At 33.7% G+C, this 20,445-nt stretch overlaps 10 protein-coding genes across 10 annotated transcripts; 6 read left to right on the top strand and 4 right to left on the bottom strand.

The window, feature by feature from the left end:
• Positions 1–655: 655 nt before the first annotated feature.
• Positions 656–1,759, top strand: NAEGRDRAFT_51168 (uncharacterized protein; the record flags this gene model as incomplete). The annotated part of the gene is made up of 1 exon (XM_002674083.1): positions 656–1,759. One exon carries the CDS (start codon positions 656–658, stop codon positions 1,757–1,759), a length of 1,104 nt encoding a protein of 367 aa, XP_002674129.1.
• Positions 1,760–1,963: 204 nt separating this feature from the next.
• Positions 1,964–3,616, top strand: NAEGRDRAFT_58821 (uncharacterized protein). Its single transcript, XM_002674082.1, has one exon. The coding sequence runs from the start codon at positions 2,288–2,290 to the stop codon at positions 3,587–3,589; it is 1,302 nt and encodes a 433-aa protein (XP_002674128.1). The 5' UTR covers positions 1,964–2,287; the 3' UTR covers positions 3,590–3,616.
• A 300-nt stretch (positions 3,617–3,916) lies between these two features.
• NAEGRDRAFT_70761 (uncharacterized protein) lies at positions 3,917–4,774 on the bottom strand (the record flags this gene model as incomplete). Its single annotated transcript, XM_002674011.1, has 1 exon — positions 3,917–4,774. One exon carries the CDS (start codon positions 4,772–4,774, stop codon positions 3,917–3,919), a length of 858 nt encoding a protein of 285 aa, XP_002674057.1.
• Positions 4,775–5,644: 870 nt separating this feature from the next.
• Positions 5,645–8,975, top strand: NAEGRDRAFT_58820 (uncharacterized protein; the record flags this gene model as incomplete). The annotated part of the gene is made up of 1 exon (XM_002674081.1): positions 5,645–8,975. One exon carries the CDS (start codon positions 5,645–5,647, stop codon positions 8,888–8,890), a length of 3,246 nt encoding a protein of 1,081 aa, XP_002674127.1. The 3' UTR covers positions 8,891–8,975.
• Positions 8,976–9,098: 123 nt separating this feature from the next.
• NAEGRDRAFT_70759 (uncharacterized protein) lies at positions 9,099–10,418 on the top strand (the record flags this gene model as incomplete). Its single annotated transcript, XM_002674080.1, has 1 exon — positions 9,099–10,418. The coding sequence occupies one exon, from the start codon at positions 9,099–9,101 to the stop codon at positions 10,416–10,418; it is 1,320 nt and encodes a 439-aa protein (XP_002674126.1).
• Positions 10,419–11,104: 686 nt separating this feature from the next.
• Positions 11,105–12,101, top strand: NAEGRDRAFT_51164 (uncharacterized protein; the record flags this gene model as incomplete). Its single annotated transcript, XM_002674079.1, has 2 exons — positions 11,105–11,194; positions 11,244–12,101. 2 exons carry the CDS (start codon positions 11,105–11,107, stop codon positions 12,099–12,101), a joined length of 948 nt encoding a protein of 315 aa, XP_002674125.1.
• A 415-nt stretch (positions 12,102–12,516) lies between these two features.
• NAEGRDRAFT_70757 (uncharacterized protein) lies at positions 12,517–13,050 on the bottom strand (the record flags this gene model as incomplete). Its single annotated transcript, XM_002674010.1, has 1 exon — positions 12,517–13,050. The coding sequence occupies one exon, from the start codon at positions 13,048–13,050 to the stop codon at positions 12,517–12,519; it is 534 nt and encodes a 177-aa protein (XP_002674056.1).
• Positions 13,051–13,641: 591 nt separating this feature from the next.
• On the bottom strand, positions 13,642–15,000 carry NAEGRDRAFT_56268 (uncharacterized protein). Its single transcript, XM_002674009.1, has 4 exons — positions 14,979–15,000; positions 14,575–14,858; positions 14,111–14,500; positions 13,642–14,040 (listed from the first exon to the last, which is right to left on the bottom strand). Exons 2-4 carry the CDS (start codon positions 14,854–14,856, stop codon positions 13,666–13,668), a joined length of 1,047 nt encoding a protein of 348 aa, XP_002674055.1. The 5' UTR covers positions 14,857–14,858; positions 14,979–15,000; the 3' UTR covers positions 13,642–13,665.
• A 775-nt stretch (positions 15,001–15,775) lies between these two features.
• On the top strand, positions 15,776–17,241 carry NAEGRDRAFT_80720 (uncharacterized protein; the record flags this gene model as incomplete). Its single annotated transcript, XM_002674078.1, has 1 exon — positions 15,776–17,241. One exon carries the CDS (start codon positions 15,776–15,778, stop codon positions 16,865–16,867), a length of 1,092 nt encoding a protein of 363 aa, XP_002674124.1. The 3' UTR covers positions 16,868–17,241.
• Positions 17,242–17,608: 367 nt separating this feature from the next.
• Positions 17,609–20,062, bottom strand: NAEGRDRAFT_70754 (uncharacterized protein; the record flags this gene model as incomplete). The annotated part of the gene is made up of 9 exons (XM_002674008.1): positions 17,609–18,467; positions 18,517–18,795; positions 18,847–18,848; positions 18,893–18,922; positions 18,979–19,117; positions 19,163–19,449; positions 19,491–19,561; positions 19,661–19,688; positions 19,736–20,062. 9 exons carry the CDS (start codon positions 20,060–20,062, stop codon positions 17,609–17,611), a joined length of 2,022 nt encoding a protein of 673 aa, XP_002674054.1.
• Positions 20,063–20,445: the final 383 nt, after the last annotated feature.

Genomic DNA, 20,445 nt, shown 5'->3' with positions numbered 1-20,445 from the left:
CTTGTTCACCAAATTCGTGACCGTGTTCCCTTATGTAATCATCAAATATCTTTTTATCATGAACACGTCCTCTATACGCACGACTGACATTTATAATCTTCCCTTTACGGAGAGTGACAACCACTTGATATTTCATCGCATGCATTTTCTTCTTGTTTGAGAAAAATGTTTTCTGGTGGATCCAATTTTGTTTTTTAGTGAATCGTCTTTTAGATGGGCGACGTATTCTAATTTCAACACCGTCAACGATACACTTGATATCTTTGAAAATTCGTTTTGCTGGTTCTTCTTCTAGTCTATCATCAAAATCAAAATCAGGGAGAAGACGAGAGAGAAACAAAACCGTCTTCCATAATCTTCCAACAAGTGTTCTTCTAGAAATATTCCAATAAACATGTTGTACATGATGTTTAGGATAATTCGTTAACCATTCTAAGGTGATTAGAAACCACTTTGGTGCTATTACTCTACCAACAAACGTGTCATAAACAATTTGTAATTCCTTAGGATTGAATGCAAAAAACGCTTTGAATGTTTCTTCAGTTGCTTTTGGCATGTATGATCGAAACACAGAAAACAAGTTTTGCATTTTTTCATAATTCAAAAGTGAACACGAATGTTTTTGTGAAAAACGATATTCGAAATTGAAAAAAAAATGGGCACCAAGAAGAGGAAGAACACAGAAAAAGTACAAGCCCCGACTTCTAGCTCTGTTGCCAATAGTAGTACTGTTGATACAGCCCAGTCACTGAAGAAAAAGAAGTCCAAAAAGTGGCAAGAAGTTGATACAGAAAGATTACGCCTCTTCTGGCTCGCAAATAGAGGTAAAGTTTATCAAACAAACAAAGACGCTTTTGTTGCGTTCGCGAACGAAAACGGTTACAGTTGGTCTCAAGTTCAACGAAAATACAAAAGCACAATTAAAGACAAGTCATCAATTGAAATGGAGAACAAAAAGGCATACTTTGAAGAACAATCCGCAAAATATGCTGATGAATTGGTACGTGTCAAGGAAGCAAAGAAACGAAAGTTAGAAGCACCTAAAGTTGTTGATGATGACGAAGAGGAAGACGAAAGTGAATACGAAACGAACACAGATGATTCATCATCATCTGAAGACTCATCAGAAGAATCATTATTTCGCACTCCATCAAAATCACACATCACTAAAACAGTCAAATATGAAACCGACTTGTTAGCGTTTCATCATTTCGAAACTGCAACCAAGCATATTTTTGCGATTCGTTACCCTTCACACTTGAAATTTGTTTTTCAAGGTGTTAGTAGAAAAGAAAGGCAATTGTTGATTGATGTTTCCATTGAAACGATATTAGATTCAAAAACGATGCAAAAGGTATTAGATGAAATTGAGTTTGACGTTGGTGTCATACACGAAAAGCAAAGTGGTACGACCTCACTGTACACTTTGAAACAATACATTCCAAAAGACGGAGATATGCAAACTTTGGCGCCGATTGAAACGGAAATGGATTCTGATGGAAACAAGATTTTTGTGATTGTATGTGACAAGAAAGTTGACATTGTTAAACCTGCGAGGGCAGTGATGGTTTATTCAAAGAAGAAGAAGATTGACAGTTCAAATGCAACAGAACACACTCAACCAAACACACAACCCATCGAATATTCATCTCCACAACCAGCAACGGAAGCAGGTAACGTCACTGTCGAATTGGTTGACAATTTCCAAACGAAGGATGACAAGGAAGAAGATGAATCGGAGAGTGACAATAACGAATGAAAATAATAAAAAATACGAGTTACACGCGAGTTTGCACCTGCTCTATTGAGCGAATTCATACGAGACACATCACTGGTGGTCAGTACAATAGAGAGAGAATATTGTTGATCACCGCCATCAACTCAAACGAAGATTCCAAAACACATAACATCATTCGCCATAAAACAATATCACTCATAGCGACTCAAAACACACAGACAAAAAAAACAACATAATAGGATCTTACCGACGCAGAGAAGAAAGTACTCTGCAACCTTACCAAAGTAAACCAAAACAACTGCGATCCTAACATTTTATAGTACTAACAAGCCATTATTATTATTGTCTATCATTATCCACTATACATTATTATCCCGTACAGCAACCAATATACGTTATTTCTGATTGCATTGTCTTTTGATCCTAACACGAGATAAAAAGAATCATACCTATCCATACCACCACACTCACCACTAAAGTAACTTCCAACAGTTCATATTATTGATCATCAATAGTTTAACTTCATCACTTGATATATTACACTCAATCATGACAGCCATCACCTCCTCCACTAACCTCTCCTTGCAACAACAAGAAGAACAACATATTCAACAACCAACTGAAGTTGACAAGTCTTCATCACCAACCAACAGCAAGACAACAAAAACAAAAAAGCCTAGAACAAAGGTGAAATACAATTCCAATGGTTCTTCAACAACTTCTTTCAAATTAGACAAGGAGTGTGTGAATACAACGACAACATCTACAACAACCACAACAGCAACCAACAAGAAAAAGAGGAGTCCAAAATCCAAAATTACCTTTGTTGATGAAAGTGAAGCTGGTAATGAATCCGATCATCAGAAACAACAAGAATGTACAGCCAATGCAAATTCATCAAAACCAGCCTCTAATTTTAATGGAGCACCTCGTACAGTCAATAAGAGGTTATGCAAGTTGAGAAAACAACTCAAAAGTTGTGATCATTTCACAGATAATTACTTTGTGATTGATCTTAATAACAAGGGTGGTCAAAAAACCAGTACTCCACAAGTTGTCTCCTTCAAGAGTCCAACAGAGCATTTCATACTTCACGAAGATGAGGAAGATGCAACTCATAGTGAAGATGACTCTTCAATCAATTCAACTGATGGATCATCAGATGAAAAGACAAACAAGAGAAAGAGAAAAGAAAACAAATCATCATCAAAGAAACAGAAACAAGATAACAACAACACTACAATTACAAATCAAACAAATACTGCCCAACCAAATCAATGCAACAATACTTATATTCCTCCAGAATTGAAACCTGCTGATAATATTATGGCAAGTCAATTACTCAACTCCCTTGTAGATACTATGAATACCCTTTCTGCAGAGCTCAAGAAGCAAGATTCCTCTGTTGTTGCTCATCTTTTACAACAATTATTACAACAAAATGGTAGTGAACTTTTTAAGCAAATGCAACAGCAAATCATTGCTCAATTCCAAACTGAATTCCAAAACCTTATGAGCCAGGCAATTACACAGCAGATGGCTCACAATAATCAAATGTTTACCACTCCATTCTTCCCTAATGATCCAATGTTATCAACAAATGACATTATACCACAAGATTCAATGAGCACTGAACAAGAATTTTATGAATTATTGAACGACTCTGCCCAAAACTCTCAATACTTGTCGAGGTGGAATCATATTGATGTGAGACCAACAAGTCCACTCACTCTTGAAAAACCAGCAACAGAATATAATAATCAACAACAAGATACAAGCGACAAACAATCATTCCTTTTAGAACAAGGTGACTGTGCTTTTGATTCATTATTTTCATCGAATGACCTGTAAAATAAAGCTTCAAATAATTACAGTAATTTTTATTCTTCCTCTTTTGCAATGATTTCTTCCTTAATAGTTATGAAGATTATCATCTCAACTCGGAAGAGAAATCAATGAGAGGCTTGTTTAAAAAGTTTAGCTGTCCAAAGCAATGATTCATCGATTTGAGAATTACTTCTTGTTTTTGATTCAATTCTTCATTAGACAGTTTTCCCTGGAATTGTTCAATTCTGAATGAGATTAAATTTGAAACATGTGGAAGGAGCATGAGAAAGATGGGATAGATGATATTCTTCAGTTGATTATAGACCATTTTTTGAACTTTAGATGTGAAAATTAATTCTCAAAACAATTCAATAACTTACTGGAAGAAAATGAGCCTGATTTTGTTGCAAGAGTTAGGGTTGGTTCAGAAAGCACAAATAAATGCAAGTATCTCCTCAAACACTTATCAATTGCTCTAATTAAGAATCCATCCACTCCAAATGTTCCTCTATAGGATTCTTTCAATTTGGTTCGTTGAGCAGTAAAACTTGGAAAGAAGGTAGAAAAATCTTCTGGAATATTCTCGAGTAGTTCACCAATATGTGTATTAAGCAAGTATTCAACCTCATTACTGAATGGAAATTTGGATAAATATACACAAGCTAGTTCTTCATTAACACCTTTAAATTTTTCAAAAATTTGTTTCGAATACTTGTCAACTTGCGATTGAAAGTAAATTCTTGCACTTTTGGTGGGATTTACACATTTTACTCTCCTGAAATGTTCATGATGGCAGACAGTATGACGTTGGAGAGTGTCTAAGTAATTGTCTAGTCCAATATATCTCTCCAGCATATTATTAATCATGATTGAGTAAGATGTTTCCTCAATATTGGCACAAAATCTTTCGAATAATTTTAACATCTCTGCAGTATCTCTTGGATAGACATATGTATATTCTTCATTCAATACAACAACTCTACATTGCAAATCATTCACATTTGCATCTATTTGATCTAGTGGAATCCAAGGATAAACTCTGAAAGAAGGATCACTATGTCCAGTCTCTACACTAAAATCCAGTAAGGGAAGTTCAAAAATTCCCTTTTCCTCATTTATCAAACTTGCTTTCGCAGTGGAATATCCTCTGGCAAACAAATAGAAAGCAGAACATGGAAAGCTACTTTTAAAGTACAAATCAGTGATCATATTCTTGAATAGTTTTTGGATACTCCTATTTTTTGTATCCAAACAATTAATGAGATAACTGACACATACATCTAATCCAGTTTTCAATTGCTTTGTTTCAATTAGTAAGTAAAAGAATTTGAAAAATTTCAAGTAAATTGAATAATTCACTCGATGATATTTGAAATTTTCAATCGAGTTTTGATTCCACGTATACTCTGAATTGAAATTGGTTTCATAAAACATGTGATCTAAAATAATTGCACTCACATAATGAACCAATTGACTTTTACAACTCGTCTTGACAATATTAACATCCTTTTCAATGGCCTTTCTTGAACCATTGGAATATATTTGATAAAATCTAAACGAATCTTCATTTAAAATACTAGTCAACCTTTCCTCCCTCTCATCATTCCACCATTTCATCTCCATCCAACTTTCCACCATTCCAATCAAATTCGGATACATGAATTCAAATTGTTTTTTCCATAATTTTGAATTTTGCATAATTAATTTCCTCATCTTTCTATTCAAAATTGTAAATTTCATAATCAATTCCTTCGGAGAGAAAAACTCTGCCAGAAAATAACTCACAAAAAATTCATATCCGAAATTTTCGATCAGGAATGAAAAATCCTTCTCGATTTTTTTCCTGTTTTTTGGTTTGGAATTTTGAGGGGGCGTAGTAGCAGGTGTTGCATGTGAGATCATTTTTTTTTGACGATTTGAAACTTTACAACGAAGATAAACTCCTGAATCCAATACAGAATCTCATTCAACAATTATTCGAATCTTTGGTTCTCTGAAAAGTTCATAATATTCTTATTACAGGAAATGAAATTGTAAACGACATGTTGTGTTACAATTTCCAATAAAACACCAAAAAAAATGCCTCCAAAACGCGCCAGCAAGAAGGAAACAATAAACAAGGCTGGCACAACTCCCAAGAGGAAATCTCGTTCCACCAAAAAATCACAAAACAATATTGTTGCTGATGATATGGTGGATCAGGATTTTTATGTTAATTTGTGGGGACAGGAAGTGAATGAAGATTTAATGCAATATATTTTGGATTTTGTTCCGGTTTATCCTGATCAATTGAATATGAGAGCTGTAAATAGATTTTGGAAGAATAATTTGGAGAAGGTATTCTTTCCAAAGGTGAAGGTTCTTGATTTGTTGACCAGAGAAAAGTATCAAATTGAAAAGTTTAAAAGTACCAAGTTGAAACAGATGGCCGGTTATTTTCCAAATTTTACCAAGTTGAGAGTTTGTCAAAGTGGATGGGAAATATTCTTTCAACAACCTAACAAGATTGAAACCTTTGAATTTTTTGATTTGGAATGCGTTGCAGTAGCAACAGGATTTATGGACCTATTGAATCTATTAATGGAGTGTCACAAAAAGAGTAAACATCCCTCCTATCTAAAGACTATTAATATTTATGGATCAACTGAAAATGATGGTTATTACTATTACAATCATAATAACAACCTAATTAATTATATTAATGGAAAACCCAAGAAGAACGAAATACCTATGAGTTCTCTAGAATCTATTAATTTAAAGTATCATAATGTAGCTTCAAATATATTGTCAAGGTTCTCCAATGTAAAGTCTGAGAAACCCATCAATGAATACGATAATGTATTAGAGTATTGGGACATGCTGGTTTATGAGGAAAATATTAACTGGAATCTACTGCACCCATTCAAGATTGTGGACTCTTTGAAAAATGATGAGTTGTTTGATATAATTATTGAATATGCAAAAGCTCAGGAAATTCCTGTAAAATTGTCTAATTTCGAAAGTGAATTATATAGTAATGATTTAACATTTAATGAGTTTTACAAAAAGTTTGTTGATAACAATGATCTAGAACCTCATTTGAGATACAAAATGGATAATATTATGTTCAATAGAATATTTATACATGGTAATGATCATCTACTGAACCAAGTTATAGAGAATAAGTACATTCCGCTAATAATAGAAAATGCAACAAATCCATTGGCAAGTCTTATTTCAAATGAAAGAATATCCTTGTTTAAAAAAGCATTAGAAAGAGAGCCCACTCTTATTAATTTGGGAAATAGTAATGGTATAATAGAGGGCACCAAGGCTGATCTAAATCTTTTTTATGTTTTATGTAAATCATACAGATATAGCTACAATTCTCTTCCACTAGATACTGCAAAGTTTTTAGTAGAGATTGTAGGAGTTGACATTAACTATACCAGTCCAGAAGGATCCCTATTGAATAGTTTCCCAACTACTAGTACACACCTTTTGCCGTTGTTTGAAACCATTAAGCTGGAAACTTTGGAAAAGAAAAATTCACATGGGTTGGACACTATAGAACAATGGGCAAGCAGATTAAAGTCATATGGTTCCTATAATGCTCTGGAATTTTTAAAGTTTTTCAATAAGATTTACCAAAACAATAACCAAGAATTGAAACATTATAGAACCAGTGATGGTGGTAATCTTCTTCATGTGCTCTCTAAAAGTTCAATGGATATTATAGAATATTGTATTACCACTTTGGGAATTGATGTTACCCACAAGAATAATGATGGTATGCCAGCATTGTTTGCAGTTGACAAAAAAGTATTGGAATCCACCTCATTGCTTCAGAAACTAAAGAAGGATTTGGAAGTCAGAGATGCAAAAGGTAAAACTCTGCTCTGCAAGTCTTTAGAAAACTCAGAAAATTTAAGCTATATGCTTGTTAAAGAGGGTTGTGACTTGGAATATGCTCTCTCCAATTTAGATGTTAAATCAAAGTTTTTTGAATTCAAGAAGGGAGAATCCTTTATTAATGGAGCTAAATTACTCTTGATGGCTGCTTTTGAGCAATCAATAGATTATTTCCTTATTTTTAAACAGAATTTAGAAGTTTTAAAAAATTGCCTTGAAATTGAGATTACAATGAGTTCTGATGAGATTGGTGAAGTTACTACTACTCCTATACATGCATATTTAATGCTTGGCATTGAAAGTAGTACTATTATTGATCTTGGCTTGATTGGAAGAAAGAGCTATATTTTGAATAGGGCTATATGGAGAGATGTGTATTTTTTTGATGAAACAGAAGGCCGACTCAATAATGTTTCTCTTGCAGCAAAAAATGGATTCGGTTTCTTAGGTTATAAGAATGAGTATTTGGAAGAGAAGAGTAGTATTACTGAATTGAATTCTTGGATGTTGGCTATCAAATACGGGCATTACGATGTAGCTAAAAACATTATTAATTATTTAGGTGCGTCATTGGAAGATTGCAAGTCTACTATCATTGAAATTGCTACTGCAAACTTGCAATATCACATTTTAGAGGAGAGCTTGAAGCAAAAGCTTAGTGAACGAAATTTAGGACAAGAGGATAAAAAATTAATTTCAGGTTATATATTCAATTTCACTGACTTTAGTAATTTTTCAGATTTAGAACCATACATTGAAGATTTTATTGATTCTGATATTTTGGAACAAAAATGTATTGTACAAATTGCGAAAAGAAAAGAAAATAGTGAATTACAAGAATTTTTTAATAGTCATATTATCAGAATCAAACCTTCTACTATTAAGTTTGTTGGAAAAATGTACAACACTATTCATGAACCAATTACCTATCATTTAAGCATGTTGGAAGTGTGTTTATTGAAAGGTTATCCTCTTAAAAAAGTTCAAGAAAAGTTGAAAACAGAAAAAGAGATTCTTCAATTCCTTTCGAGAAAGGAGAAGGAATCAGAAAAGACAATTATGCACTTAATGTGTGATTGCTCTTTACCAATTTATTTCAATGTTGGTCAGAGAGAGCTACAATCCTTCAAATATTCAGTCATTATTTCCTTACTCTCCAAACTTTCTGCTGCCTCCAAAAAACAAGTATTGAATTTGTTAGACGCCAATCATGAAACTCCAATATTTTCTGCCATCAGAAGTGAATCAAAGAATTTAATCAAATCACTTGCTCCAAATACAGATATGAGTTTGAAAAATTTAAATGGAAAGAATTGTCTAGAAATTTCATCACCAGAAATTAGTGAAATTCTCATTCAATATGCCGATAAAAAGACATTGGCCTCCAAGAGACAAGTAGATGAAGAACAAAAGAGCAGAAAAAAGAGAAAGTAGATTCACAAATTGTATTTTACAATCTTAAAACCTCAGTTAAACCAGATTGTAAACCATCATCTTACCAAAAAAAATCCATTTAATTACAGCATTTTTTGTTTCTTCTTTTATTTGGAATTTTTAACCTGTCCCGCCAAAATTATGACGTTTAAATCTCTTGCAAGAAGCAATTACTATTCACCAAATCAACACAAAAAAACAATATAAAATGCCAAGAGGAAAGAAAGCCGACACCAAGAGAAAACGTGATGAAGAAAATGATTCTGATTACGAATCAGACGCTAGTTTAGATGAATCGAGTGATGATGAACCAGTAGCTAAACAATCAAAAGGATCACTAGGATCATGGTACTCGGATGATGATAATGAAGTTTATTATTTTGTTCATAAGAACTTTGCTTCAACAAAATTTGATAATGCTCAACTTTTAGGAGTTGCTGGTTATGACTTTGATTCTACATTGGTTGTAACAAAGAGTGGTAAAGCCTTTGCAACAGGTCCATCCGATTGGAAATTATTCCATAAGAGTGTTTCAACAAAATTGAAAGAAGAACATGAAAAGAATAAGAAACTTTTAGTTATTTTCACTAATCAAAATGGTGTAAAGAAGGGTAAATTGACAAAGAAAGATTTGGAAAAAAGAATTGAAGGTTTTATTAATGAAGCTATTGGTAGTGAAATTCCAATACTTGTTGTTGCTGCATTATCAGATAATCATATGAGAAAACCATGCACTGGTATGTGGAATTATTTGGCAGATACTATTATTCCAAAACATCAAAAGAATATTTCATTGGATAAATCAACAAGTCTATATGTTGGAGATGCTGCTGGTAGACCTGAAAGAAAGGATTCTAATAATAAGAAAATTAAGAAAGATCATAGTTGTGGTGATAGAAAGTTTGCACTCAATCTTGGAATTAAATTTTTCACACCAGAACCTTATTTCTTGGGAGAAAAAGAATATCCAACTTGGAGTCTTGATGGTTATGATATTAAGAAATTTAAATCAACCAAGAGTGCATATAAGAAGGAAGATTTAATTTCATCAAAACAAGAAATTGTAGTTTTCCAAGGTTGGCCAGCTTCAGGAAAAACAACTTTTGCTAAAAGATTTTTCATTCCTGCAGGTTATGTTCATGTAAATAGAGATACTCTCAATACTATTCCAAAATGTGTTAAGGCATGTAAAGAAGCAATTCAAAAGGGTAAATCAGTTGTTGTAGATAATACTAATCCAGATGCCGATTCTAGAAAGAATTATATTGATATTGCTGAAGAATTTGAAATTCCAATTAGATGTTTCTCTTTCAATGTTGAAAGAGAATTGGCAGAACATCTCAATGTTCTTCGTGAAAATAGATCAAAGGGAGGTCATCCACACGTTCCAGGAGTTGGTTACAATACTTATAATAAGAAATTGGAAGAACCAAGTGAGGATGAAGGTTTCTCTGAAGTTAAAACTATTGATTTTGTTCCTGTATTTGAAAATGATCAAGAGAAGGAAGAATTCTACATGTACACTTAAACCCCAATTGTTAATAATACTATTTAATTTATTTCTTTTGATTTTTATTATTATTCGAATCCACAAACAATAACAACCCTCCAAATAATGCACTAACAAGATGATTTACTCCTAATACTGAAATAGTTGTCCAATCCAACTCTTTTTTTCTATATTCAATCAAAAGATTCATTAATTCCACAATATCCACAAACACATTCAATTTCACCAATAATTTCTTCATACTATCATAATCTCTTTCATCATCTTGGGAAGATGAACCAGCAGCAGCAGCATGGTTCGTCGTCGTCACTAATATCAACGAGCCACCAAGAGCCATTTGTCTAATTCCGACACTTCTCACTAGGAGGTTGATACCACTCCCGGTAGAACACTTTAAAAACATGGAATTGATGAGGAGAGGAAACTGCCAAGACACCGATCCAGCAAGTAAACTTTTTGCTCCATAAATTGTGTAGAGTGAATTGAGTGACATTTTTTTAGTGTTGTGTGGATTAATGACATGGAATTGAAACTGTCTATTTTAGAGATGTTGATATGCTAGTTTAGGTAACTTTAGTTTCACTCAGAAACTTGAATTATTGGTAATTCTAACAATCAACTTAAACATTCCCAGCCAAACTGCTTCATCCACATACTTTCTAATTTCACACGTGTTTTATTGAGGTTGTTTTTCACAAGGCTTGATGAAGGCTAATCCATTCATTCGCGTTCTGTTTCTAATTACTAATACAAAAAAAATGGCTGAATCGATTGGTTACGAGGTGGTGTTGAGGGTAAGTAGTTGCAATTTCAAAGGCTTGTTTGAAAAATGTAAACATTTAGATTGTTGATTTGATGAGAAGGGAATGTTGCAAGGATGATTCGGATGGAAGGCATTTCAAACCATTAATTCGATTCGAAAGGTTTCATCAGAATGAAGTGAACCCTGAATCAAAGAAGAAACGAAAGAGAGAGGAAATGTTGAAGGATGAGAAGGCTAATGTTATTGTCGGATTGATTTCTGTCAGCGTGAGAGAGGAATTGTTGAAGGAATTATGGCTGTCATCTTTGAATGCAGAATTGAGTGGAGGAATGACTGTAATCACTCACAATTCAAGCCTTTTGAATGATCTTCCTGCACATTCAGAGTTGATTCATGATCAATTGGTGGAAAGTTTATTTATTGAGGAGAATAGTTTGGCAATTCATTTGTTGGTTGAGAACGAAAAGGATTTGGAGACTTGTAGAATGGAATTGGGAGCACTCTCTGGATATAGTCAAGATTTTGAATTGTATGATATGGATTGGTCGTCTGATCTTTCGAATATTTCTTGCGTGAAACCAGAGATTAAGAAAACAAACCTAAATGGATTCATTTCAGTTGGGAGAAATAATCAACACAGCAGCCAATCAAATATTCTAGATAGGGAGAATAGCAAGAATAAGATCAAAATTTGGATTTGTTTTTTGAAGAATGGACAGTTATTAAGCTCTAAGGATGCTCTCGCTCTTCTTGAAACTGTATCTGCAAAAGACAGGTTGTGTGAAATTAGAGTTGATAACCAAGATACGGTGATTGTGAAAGAGAGCTCTTACAATGACAGTAATGAAAGTAGAAAACTCTTTCATCTTCTCTTTTCCAATACGGAAAAGTATGGAATTAAATTCACTAACTTGAATAGCACACATTCAACACTGTAAGTTAATTTGAAACTATTTAGAATCATTTAACATTTCCAACACAGAATTTGCTTTCCTAATGTAACATTTACCAGCCCTACCATCTCATCTCTACTGCTCACAGTTAATATTCAAACCCAATGCACAACAAAATACAAGCTCAATACGTCAATGTTTCAAACTCTGAGCAATAATTTGTTTCAACATGCCAAAAACAAATTCCCAGATGATTTTCTCTCCAAACAAGAGAAGAAGCTATTCATGATTAGAAACTTTTACTCACCAATTCTATCTGATTCCATTGCTAGCATTATCAACAATTCAAAGAACCTTAATTTTCGACAGGATTGTTTACAAATATTGGGAATTGATTCCACTGAACAAATCTCTCAACAAATTCAACGTTTGATTTCCAATAAATTAGCCAATAATTAATTTATTTGGCCTTTCTAGTGTCCATCAAGTTTTGCATCTTGTCATTGATTGATTTCAATTGTTGCTTATCCTTTTTCAACGAAGACCTGTCCTTCATATTTGGACCATCTCTAGCAATTCTATTATAATCGGATAATGATTGTTTGGTATTCTTTTGAGCCTTGGTAATGTTATTAATTAATTCCTTAACTTTTGTCCCTTGTTCTTCAGTCTTTTTCTTTGCAATCAAATGTTCCTTTTGCAAAGCTTCAAACTTCTTTCTAGCTTCTTCTTCTTCCTTCATTGCCAATTCCAATTCAGCTTTAGCATCATTAACTTCCTTATCAATAACAATCTTTTGATTATGAAGTTTCTTCATTAAGGAATCCAAGGTTTGAACCATCTTTGTGTATGAATCCTTTGAGAGTGGTTGCTTTTTTTCTGGTTGAGGTGTTGTTGTTGTTGTTTGAGCAACAGTTGAATCAATCATCATCACAATAACTGCAACAACGATCAAAGCCAACAAGAAAAATTGGGCCTTAACAGAGCATTTCATTTTTTTATAAGGATGATGAAGCTATTTACGGATCCGATACAGTAAGGAAAAAATTATCATCATCACTTTGAATAATATTTTTCTAGCATGATCAAGTAGTGTTTGTTTTGCACAACTTGGTCCGTCTTCCGATACAAATATTAAATAATAGTAACAATTTTCAATTTTATTAAATTCATCATCTGATGTTCAAATAACTTTGGTAACGGTTTCATCAACACGAGAATAAAAAATGCCAAAACACTCAAGAAAAGGAGCCAAGAGACAAGCCGTCCACTCAAAGAAGGACAATCGAGGAATCAAGAAGTTGCAAAACAAGGCCTATCTTGACACTGAGTTTTCTATCACTGCTCAAACAGCTTCCGAACTTTTAAAGACTGCTTCCTCTTCCGAATCTTCTTCAACAACCACACCAACTACTACCACTCCAGCTACCGTCACCACAACAACAACTCCTTCAACAACAAAAACTACAACAACAACACCAACTACCACAAAAACTAAAGTTGTTGCCATGGATGTTAAACCAGACGATATTGTTGTCAAGAAAAAGTCCACTACTGCCACAAAAAAGTCAACAGTTACCAAGAAGAAATAAATAGAATGTGAAAAAATTTAATAATATTCCTTGAACTTCTTTTCAGAGAAATCGTGGAATGTCATTCCTTCTTCAATATGCTTAATCTTACAATCAGCAACAGTCTTTCCAGCTGGAACGTCCATCATGTCATTGTAAGCAGGTTGCATAAAGTTGGCAAGAGTAGCTCTGGCAATACCAACAGATCTTGGACCACGAACCAAATGAGGAGTGGCTTGCAATAAACCACCACTGTGAATTTGGGCACTTTCACCAATTTGGTAAGCCAATTGGTCTGGTCTATAGGTGGCCTTAATGTAATTTCCTTTTCTTCCCTTAATGTAAAGTCCAGCCTTTGGATCGTCATTTTGAACAACTTGTCCATCTCTAAAGTACATGGCAGAAGTTAAACCCTATTGATGATGATTATTATTATTATGAATATTAGAATCATTATACTGAAATACTAATGCTACTACTTACGGTCAAAGAACCGTGATCCAAGTGAAGTCCACACCAACCATCATCACTTTCAACATTTTCATCAGCATTGACATCTTCTTGAGATCTTGGGAAATAATAGAGGAGTCTTGATTTAGTATTCTTGCTTTGGCTGATAATATTATAGAGCTTGTTTGGTTGACAGGTTGGACATTTCTTTTGAATGTAACTATCACATTGCTTGGCAATAAGGTGACCAACGGAAACAATAAGTTGACCCATATTCTTGAAGGCAAATTCCAATTCTGGCAAATCTTCCTTTGGCCAAATATTTGGTGTGCAGTAGAATGGATACTTTTGTTGAATTTCCTTATCTTCAGTTGGTACATCAACTTCAGGATTGGCATAGTAGCTTCCCTTGAAGACATCAGTCTGATGTGAAAATTAATTCCGAAACAATTTTAAAAAACACAAAATTCATGATCCGATAATTTAAAATTACTCACCTTTCCATTGAAAGATTCCTTGCCATATGACCAACCAAATGAATAATTAGATCCCTTGTGTTCGTACTTTTCTTTAGATTCATCTGGAAGCATTGCAAACTTGTGAGCAAGTGGCAACAATGTTTCTCTCAATTCCAAAACTTTTGGAACATTGGAAACGACCAACAAACCCAAACCTTCAGGACCATAGGCTTCTTCAATCTTTTCACTCAAATCAACTTCATTAACAAGATCATTATAATCCAATTCAACAACTTTTCCAATTTCAATATTATCGGTCATTTCTATTGTCATCATCACAATTATCAATCATCACATATTGTATCAGTCATCAATGTAATATTTCCATCATTTTCAGCACAATAAAGTGTTATCAAAGCCTTCATTCCATCATAAAAACCTACCAAATGCAAAACTCGAAAGGCTTTGAGATATTTTTTTATTCTTGGTTTATTGCGCACTGTACTCGTTTTTCTACAAATTTGGACAATTTTGCGCGTTGAGGTGGGTACGTGGATAGTGTTTGTGAAAATTGACCAAATCTTTTGGTTATCAAATGAGAAGAGGAATAATGATTACAATGTAAAGTGTGAAAATTTCACATGAAAATTCGAATGAAAAAACTTGAATGATTTATAAACGAGTTAAGTGGACTTTTGAGAGCTGAATTGACCTCATTGTGCTCAATTTCTTCACACATTACATATTGAGGATGGACAAACCTTGGGGTGGCTTTTGATTTTTTCACATTTTGTAATGGTATTAAAAAAAACGTAGTCGAGGGTTTTAATGCCAATGATGAAGAATAACCATCAGTGTTTTTTAGATTTGTCCCTCTCTTCCCAATTACTCTCCACAAAAATTGCAGACATTCCACCCAATGACAAACACGACACCATTTTAAAACCAATACTTGAATATTGTTTCGGGAGAAGTGATGATTCTGTTTGGGAGTTTTTTGATCATGGAGAAGAATTTAACAATGAAAATCAACCAATTAATTTTCCAATATTGATTGATTAGAGATCGAACTTTTATTCATGACAAAATATTCGATTTGCCTTGTGATAAATTTGATATTTTGGCTAGAAAATTTGGATTGTGGAAGGATAGATCGTTTGTTTTGACTACAACAGAGTATAGTGGTCTTGAGACACTCAATTATGTGGATGATGTTTTCAGAAATGATAGAGAAATTGTCATGGCAGCTGTCAAGGAAAATGGAAGCATCAGATGTGCCTCAGAAGAATTGAGAAATGATTTTGAAATTGTAAAAACTTCTGTGCAACATAAGGGTCATTTTCTTTCGTACGCATCTGAAGAATTGAAAAGAAACAGGGAAATTGTAATGACAGCTGTTAGTACTTGGGGACCAATTCTTAAATTTGTATCTGAAACATTTAGAAATGATATTGAAATAGTTAGAACTGCTGTACAAGAAAATGGTGATGCCCTAGAGTTTGCGTCCAAAGAATTGCAAAATAATAAGGAAATTGTCTTACTAGCTCTAGAATCAAAGCCAAATGCATATTTTCAATCATCCCAATTATTGAGAAATGATAGAGATGTGATTTTTAAAGCATTTTCAAAATCTCTTGCCAGAATTAACAGTGCAAGTAGGGCATTTACGAATGATAGAGAGTTTCTGCTCACAATATCAAATTTGGACGGTGTGAAAGCACTAGAATATGCGTGTAAGGAATTGAGAAATGATAGAGAGATTGTTATGGAAGCTATTCAACAAAATCCACAAGCTTTTCAACACGCATCTGATGAATTGAAAAATGATAAGGAATTTGTGAAAATGCTTGTTATGAAAAATTGGTCCTGTTTCCAATTTGCATCAACTGAATTGAGAGATGACAAGGAAATTGCTGAGTTGGCACTCAAATCTTCTGGTTTGGCCATTACATATATTTCTGATAGATTGAGAAATGACATTGAATTCATCCAATCATTTGCAAAGACTGGTTTTGCTTTGGAGAATATTCCAGATCAATTCACACACGACAGAGAGGTATTATTGGAATCAATTAAAATATCCTCAGGATGTTTTAATCTGTACGAAGCAATGAATGCAATCCCAAATGAATTTAAACAAGACAGAGAATTTGTATTACAAGCTGTAACAAGATGTGGTGAGATATTGTATTATGTTGGTGAACAATTTCAAACAGATAGAGAAATAGTTTTGGCTGCAGTCACACAAGATGGAGATGCAATCAATTCTTGCACAGCAGAGTTTTGGGATGATGAACAAATTGTTCTCAAAGCTGCTGAAACGTCATGTTGAATTTTAGTCAGATATCTAAAAGATTGATTAATGACAGACTATTTTGCTTTCAGAAACTAGTCAAACAATCTGGGAATTATTTGCCAAATTTTCCAAGAAAACATCAAATAGATAGAGAGATTTTGATGGAAGCGTTAAAAACTGATGCTATTAATGCATTCTACAGTGCTGGTAAATTAAAGGTCTCAGATAGAGTATTTGTGATTCGAGTTGTGAAAAGAGATGGCAATCTGTTACGTGAAATGTGTTTAAAACTCAGAAGTGATAGAGGAATAGTTTCATTTGCAGTCAAACAAAATAAGAGTGCACTGAAATATGCATCCATTGATTTGAGAAATGATAAGGAAATATTGAAATTGTGTAATGATTTTTAATATTATGATAATTTAAGACTTTGGAACATCTTCATTGGGCGAATGAATTATTCTTTGAGATCATGGTGCAATCGGTGGATAAATCAGAGGAATCATGTTGAACAACTATAGGATATTTCTTGTTGTGTAAAATCGAATAGACCAAAGTTTGCACTTGCTAATCCTCTCTCCCTTTCGAAATGCATGATAATGAACACAGGAGAGAGGAATATGCAAAGAAAATTATCAATGAAGGAAATTCAACATTTCCTTAGAGCTTTTAAGGTTGGGATTACAGGTTGAACTCTATAAACTACTTGCCATCGAACCATAATTAAGTTCTGGAAGCTTATTTCACACAACTAATTTATTCTCAATCTTTGAATATTTAAAAAACAATAGCTCCAATCCATAACAAGACAGTACACAATACAATTTGGATCCACATGGTTTGGCCATATTGATTAGAGGCATGTGATTGTCTTGTGCTGGAATCTGTACTAGTTGAGGAAGTACAATTGCCTGAAGTTCCATCAGTGCATTGACAAGTATCCAATGCAACACACTTTCCGCTTCCTGCACAGACACTTGTTGAGTTGGAATCAATTCCAAAACATGAGAATGAGTTACAATTAGCTCCAGTATATCCAGTCTTACATGTACAAGTATTTACACCAGAGCAAACATAATTGGTCTTTCCACCACAAACTGAAGAATCTGTTGCCAAAATTCCACCACATTTTGGAACTTGACAGAATTCACCTCCATACTGAGTTGAGTTGGTACATGTGCAATTGTTTGGACCAACACATTTACCACGGCCACTACAAACAGATGAATCTGTTGGAAGAATTCCATTACAAGCAACTTGTGAGCAATAAGTACCTGTGTATCCACCTGAACATTTACAAGTATTGTAATCAACACAAGAACCATGTCCTGAACAGACATTGGCATTATTTTGGGCAATGGCATTACAGGTATAGTTTTGACATTGAGAACCAGAGTATCCAGTATTACATTTACAAGTATTATAAGCAGAACATGTACCATGTCCAGAACAAACGGCAGCATTGGAACCAGTCAATCCATAACAAATGAATGATTGACAATATTGATCTCCATAACCAGTCTTACATGTACAAGTATCCTTGGTAGTACATGTACCATGTCCACTACAGACAGATGAATTGGCAGATGAAATACCATTACAGGTAGTTTCAGCACAATAAGTTCCACTCCAACCACTTCAACCAATTGTGTTAAAAAAATCACACAACAAGTGAAAAAACCTACCTATTACAAACACAATTTTCAGCAGAAACACATTGGCCATGACCACTACAAACTGATGAATCAGTCAAAACAATTCCATTACAACTGGTAATATTACAATAAGTGCCACCCCATCCACTTGAGCATGAACAAGTATCTGGTCCAACACATTGACCATGTCCATTACAAACTGAAGAATCACTTTGAGCTTTACCATAACATGTTGGTGGTGAGACAGTTCCAGCAATCATGTAATTATCAAATTTACAATTCAAAGTAGAATTTCCTCTATAAATATAACTGTTAAGGTTGATAATAAATTTACAAAAAAGTAAATTACAAATTACTTACAACTAGAAAAAGTTAATTAATTTTTCAAATCAAATTAAAAACATACATAGCCTCCCATACCCCATGATGTTCCCCACTATTATTGTGTTTTAAATTATTTCTATTAATTGTTAATTTCTATTCGAAACTTACCTGATTTTGAGCAATCCAATAAGGAGTTCCATTAGAATCAGAAGCCCATCCAAGAACCTTAACAGCATGTCCACCAACATAGGTACTTCCTGCTGTCTTTTGATAAATACCAGATTTATATGAATAAAAATCAGAATATCTAAAAAAAATTAAAATTTCACATTACTAAAATTAGAAAACTTACACATCAAAATCAGCTTCAACTGGTCCATTAGTCATAATTTCAGTTTGATAATTGGTAATTGGAGAGTAAATATAATAAGCACTAGCAGCCTTGTATAATTTAAGTGGACTACCATCAGTACAAGTTGATCTACATTGAGCGTTGGTGGTGTTACCATAAACAAGGGAATCTTTAGTGTATGGAACACAGGATTCTAATGGGATACCAGTATTCATGAAGAATTTCCATGAATAATAACCATAACCGCCTTGACATGCAAAACTGGTCTTGTCGCATTCAATAAGAAACTGGACGAATGTTATGTTATTGTTAGCTTACATTAACTTACTTCAGGACTGATAACAACATTTGAAACGTTGTTAGTAGTAATACACAAACGATCAGAGAAAACACCAGTAGCTATTATTTTCATGTTATTCATGTCAATATTCACATCATATTTTGTTGTAATAATTGTTGTCAAAGATGAGCAACAACAGAGGAAAACTTAATACTTACTTGCGAAAGCCCAGCATGATCCACATTGCTTTTTTTACAATATTAAACAACATGCTATGGATGAATATTACTTACACCTTGATTTCTAATACCATGAATACATTGTGGCCATTTAGTTCTAGAATCAAAAGTATCAGGAATGGCAACAGTCGATTTAACATCTCTGGTATTATATCTTGCTTCTTCACTCGAGCTTTCTTCACCTCTCTTACCACCTAATAATTTTCTCAATTCAGCAAATGATTTACCTGCAAATTGGTCATAATTTGCAGCTTCCCATTTGACAGATGGATCTTGATTGAGAGAGTCAATCATGTCCTTTGTGAAATGGGTATGTTTGAATGATGCTGAAGAAACCAGCAAGAATAAAACTAACAAGAATAAAGATATCTGTTTGTGCATTTTTTTGTTGATAAAAGACAGCTGTCATTTCGTGAAAATAAAGTTCTAAAAGAACTCATGAAAGGAGCTGATTTTGCACTTGCGAAAGGTAACGGTTGTTGTTTTGAGGTTGACAATTTAGATGCGTCTTTAAAATGTCAGGAATGCAACATACAATCATCAAGGAAACAATTATTCGAAAGCAACATTTGTTGTTTCAATGGTTATACAATGCTGATATTTCATTAACATATCTGGTGAGTAATTTACAATTTCTAAATCAATTCAATCAACAAAAGGTCCTTCCACGAAGGGTGATTGTTTCCAGTTGTGGTATTGGAAGGAAAACAGATCTGTAAACACACAACCATGAGCAAAATCGGATGAATGAAAATGTAGATTCA

The sequence above is a fragment of the Naegleria gruberi genome, assembly GCF_000004985.1.
Source record: "Naegleria gruberi genomic scaffold NAEGRscaffold_42, whole genome shotgun sequence".
Taxonomy (NCBI): Eukaryota; Heterolobosea; class Eutetramitea; order Acrasida; family Naegleriidae; genus Naegleria; species Naegleria gruberi.
The sequence above is the reverse complement of the archived record's forward strand: the minus strand, read 5'-3'. Positions and strand labels throughout refer to the sequence as shown.

Coding starts and splice junctions, on each gene's coding strand:
- NAEGRDRAFT_58821 (XM_002674082.1), top strand. CDS start 2,288: ATGACAGCCATCACCTCCTCCACTAACCTCTCCTTGCAACAACAAGAA.
- NAEGRDRAFT_56268 (XM_002674009.1), bottom strand. CDS start 14,856: ATGACCGATAATATTGAAATTGGAAAAGTTGTTGAATTGGATTATAAT. Junction 14,501..14,574: donor AGGAATCTTTCAATGGAAAG/GTGAGTAATTTT, acceptor TTTTCACATCAG/ACTGATGTCTTCAAGGGAAG. Junction 14,041..14,110: donor TGGATCACGGTTCTTTGACC/GTAAGTAGTAGC, acceptor CATCATCAATAG/GGTTTAACTTCTGCCATGTA.